General features: G+C 38.9%; 1 protein-coding gene across 1 annotated transcript; it reads right to left on the reverse strand.

The window, feature by feature from the left end:
* Positions 1–3,066: 3,066 nt before the first annotated feature.
* Positions 3,067–4,095, reverse strand: LOC125495687 (uncharacterized). The gene has a single exon (XM_048640478.1). It carries the CDS (start codon positions 4,093–4,095, stop codon positions 3,067–3,069), a length of 1,029 nt encoding a protein of 342 aa, XP_048496435.1.
* Positions 4,096–4,555: the final 460 nt, after the last annotated feature.

Consider the following 4,555-nt stretch of genomic DNA (forward strand, 5'->3'; position numbering starts at 1 on the left):
TTTTGCTCCAGTGACAATTGAAGAATAAGTGATTACTTGTTTCAACTTCAGAATAACATAACACACATCTATCATCTGACACAACTCCAGCAGCTTTTAATCTTTCTCGAGTTTTCGGCTTACCTAGCATCAACATCCAAGCAATGAATGAGTGCTTTGGCACATTATAGCTATTCCATACCTAATGATACCAATCCACCTTCAAAAGAGGACCTTTGAGCCAGTTGTATCCTTCTTTCACAGTGTAAGGCTTAACTGAATTAAGCCATTTATTTTGATGATATACATTCTTGAACAACTCCTTCATTTTACAGATTGCCTTCCAAACCCAACTTGCAGATGTAGGAGCTTCATACTCCCACCAATTGGTCTGTTTTAGGTACACATTATGCACCCATTTGATCCACAGTACATCTTCCTTTTGGGACACTTGCCATATATACTTCCCAATAGCTGCATTGTTCCAAGTGAAGCAATCCAAAAGTCCTATACCTCCATACATTTTTGGTCGACAAACCCATTCCCAAGCTACTGGGGGACTCTTAGTCAGGATCACTTTACCTTCCCACAAGAATGCTCTACAAATTTGGACAATTTTTTTCAGTACACTCTTGGGCATTAAGAACACTTGTGCCCAATAAGTGTGGATACTCATTAGCACTGAGTGTACCAATACTGATCTTCCTGCATATGACAAGTGCCTTGAGCTCCAACACACCACTCTATGTAATATCCTGTCAATTAGCATATCACAATCTGCCACAGCTATCCTTTTAGATGTTATAGGGACTCCTAGATATCTAAAGAGAAACTCATCTTTAGAATACCCAATAAGTTGTAGAATTCTTTCTTGAATCTCCTCTTTCACATTCCCATAGTAAATAGCTGTCTTTTGCAGGGTTTGCCTGTAGTCCAGAAACTTGAGCAAAAGCCCTTAGAGCTCTGACCATTAACACCACTGACTGGACAGTTCCTTTGCGAAACAACATTAGGTCATCAGCAAAAATTAAATGTGTAATACTGAGCTCCTTGCATCTATGATGATACTCAAACATATCCTTCTTGCTCATCTTGCTCAGTAGTCTTGTGAGGTACTCCATTGCAATCACAAACAACAGGGGTGAGATGGGGTCACCCTGTCTCAACCCTCTTCTCCCTTTAAAGAAGCCACAAGTTTCACCATTTATACACAATGTATAACTAGGACTAGTCACACATTCCATTACCCATTTGATGAATTTTTCTGGAAAATTAAGACATTTCAGTAAATCCCCAATAAATTCCCAACTCAAGGAGTAATAGGCCTTCCTTAAGTCTATCTTCAATGTACATCTAGGAGGCTGAGATTTCCTTTTATTGTGCTTCAACATGTCTTGGCAAATTAAAATGTTATGCATAATCCTCCTATTTGCCACAAAAGCACTTTGAACTTCAGCAATGAGACTTGGAAGTACAGCTGCAAGCCTTGTGCACATCAATTTAGATATAATCTTATATAGCACATTGCAGCATGCTATAGGTCTAAATTGTGTGACATCTGTAGGCTGATCTATCTTTGGAATCAAGCAGATATTAGTGGCATTAATCTGCTTTAGAAGTTTGCCTGACTGAAAGAACTTCTTCACTGCTACACAGATGTCCTGGCCTACACAAGGCCATGCCTTTTTGTAGAAATAACTATTATAGCCATCTGGCCCAGGTGCCTTGTTATCCTCAATCTCCCAAAGTGCTGCTTTAATATCAGCATCTGTAAATTCTGCACATAAATCATTCTGCTGCTCCCTACTTAGCACCTTGCCTTCTTGAATAATTGTCTGACTTACATGACCTTCCATCACCTGAGATGAGCCTAATAATTCCTTGTAGTACTCAATAAACACTTCTTCAATTCCCTTCCTATCCTCTCTCATATTTTCTTGCTTGTCTTTTATTCTATAAATATGATTTTGCAGTCTTCTCTTCTTAATGCATGCATGAAAGTACTGGGTGTTCATATCACCCTTAGTGAACCATTCCTGCTTAGCCTTTTTCTTCAAGAAGCTACTTTTGGCTTTGTACAGATCAAAGCATCTTTCCTGGCTTCATTCTCAAGCTGCTGAGTTCTCTCATTTACAGGATCTTTGTGTAAGGCCTCCTGAAGTGTCAGCATTTGCTCTTTAGCTTCATCAGCAACAACTTCTATATTAGAGAATATCACCCTATTCAACTCTTTAGTACCCCTTTCAGCTTCTTCAGTTTTGTCACAATTGCAAACATTGGCACTCCTTCTATATCCTCTCTCCAAACTTCCTGTATCTTATCCATAAATTCCTCAGCATGAGTCCACATATTGAAAAACCTGAAGGCTTTTGGTTTGGTACTAACATCTTTTTCAAAGCTTATCACACATGGGCTGTGATCAGAAACACTTTCAGGCAGAAATTTTGCTATAGCATGCCTGAAAACCTCATCCCATTCATCATTTGCTATCACCCTATCAATTCTGGAGAAAACTCTATCTCATCCCTCCTGCTTATTGCTCCAGGTAAACTGAGCCCCAGTGGTTTTATGTTCATTTAAACCACTCCCTCTCATACAGTTCCTAAATCCATCTACTTCAGCCAAAGTTACAGGGGACCCTACTCTCTCATTCAAGTGTAACACATTGTTAAAATCTCCCCCAACCATCCAAGCACCCTCACCTGAGCACTAATCTTCTGTAGTCCTAACCACAACTCATCCCTATCAGTGGCTTCATTCATTCCATATACAAATGTAACACAGAACTTCCTTCCTGTAGCTCTATGTTCAACCCTGCAGTGAATAAATTGAGTATGACACTCAAGGATATTCACATAAAACAGCCGAGGCAACCATATAACCCAAATTCTACCTCCTTTATGATTTCTATAATTAGTCACCACACTCCACCCATCACAAACACTATTAAAGATTTTAGGAAAATTACTACATTTCACCCTTGTTTCCAATATACCACACAACCCTACTTTATTATTCTTCAAAAACCACCTCACTTCTGGGTGCTTCACAGGGTTGTTAAGCCCTCTTATATTCCATAAACCTATCTTATCCATTAGGGATAATCTCTCCACCTCCTTCAGCTCCTGAACCATCAGCTCTCTCCATTCTATTAACCTCTTGTTTCACTCTCTCATCCACCTCCTGAGCTTCATTATCTTCTGCATTTTCCTCCCTACTTTCCTCTGCAATAGTCTCCAGCTGAGGGCTCTTACTCTGCACTTGAACAACCATCTGTGTGTCCCCCTGCACTTCTTCACTCTTTCCACCTTGATCAGTGTTAGTAGCCTTTGGAACCCAAATTTTCTTCGGTTTTTGGTTCCTTTGAGCCACTTCCAGTTTCTTCTGTCTACATTCCACCATATTATGGCCTATACCTTTATAGTCTGCACACATGATTGGTTTACATTCATATTGTATTTGTTGCATCACCACAATACCCTTCTCATTCATGTAAGCCACCTCTTTAGGGAATTCTTGATCCAGCCTCACTTCCACTAGCACACGAGCATACTCAAGAATGTCCTTCTGAGCAGTTGCTCTATCAGATTTGATAGGCTTACCAATCTTACTTGCTAGCTTATACAATGTTGTTTGCCCCCAGTATTTCAAGGCTAAATTAGGCATTCTTATCCATGTTGGAACCACTTTCACATCTTCCTTTCTAAGATCAACATCTGGAGCCCAATGCTTCATGATAACTGGCTTCCTGTCAAACAAAATAGGTACAGCCTCCACTGCTCTAGTTTTATTGTCCTCTGAATGAAACCGAACCACAAACACACCATTTTCCAACATCGCCACCTTATCCACTCCATACTTTCCCCACATCCGTCTTATGAACCCATCTATAATTCGAAAGGGAGGCTTCACTCCCAATATATAAAATATCAGTGCAGATTTCCAGTATTCCACCTCTGGTTTAATGTCCTCTTCTGTTATTCTAATCAACTCAGCTTCACTATTTCTAATCAAGTCCTCATTTCTAGTATTCAGATTTATCCCCCCTTCATTTCTATTATCAAACAGAGATTTCCATAGATGAGGGTTACATGGGTTACTGGCCAGCTGTTGCATAGGATGAGGTGAAAGGTTGACACCACTACTTCCACCTTGTCAATGTTTAAAAATTAATATCACTAAATTTGCATTTGTAAAAATTATAAAAAGTTGACATTCCAAAAGTATATATCAACAAGATAAGTGGTCAATGAGATTGGTGGTCACAATCATTGGAATGATCTAAAGACTTCTTACCAGTACGAAGGAAAAATTAAATTCAGACCAAAATCATTTAATTTCAATCTACCTATAAGCAATCACACTTGAACTCCCAAAAAAGAACATTTGAAAAATTCTAAATTGCTGAATTTGTCAAGTTAAGATGAAAATGGTCCAAAATCATAGATCCTAAAGAATTCAAATTTCCTATTCAGACACAAAGGAGAATGTTAAATAGGCATAGAGAAAATAGAAATATAGATAGTATGTTCCCATATACATGTCATAACTCTTTTCCAAGGGAATCTCTGAGTAT

The sequence above is a fragment of the Beta vulgaris genome, chromosome 4 (genome assembly GCF_026745355.1).
Source record: "Beta vulgaris subsp. vulgaris cultivar EL10 chromosome 4, EL10.2, whole genome shotgun sequence".
Lineage (NCBI taxonomy): Eukaryota > Viridiplantae > Streptophyta > Magnoliopsida > Caryophyllales > Amaranthaceae > Beta > Beta vulgaris.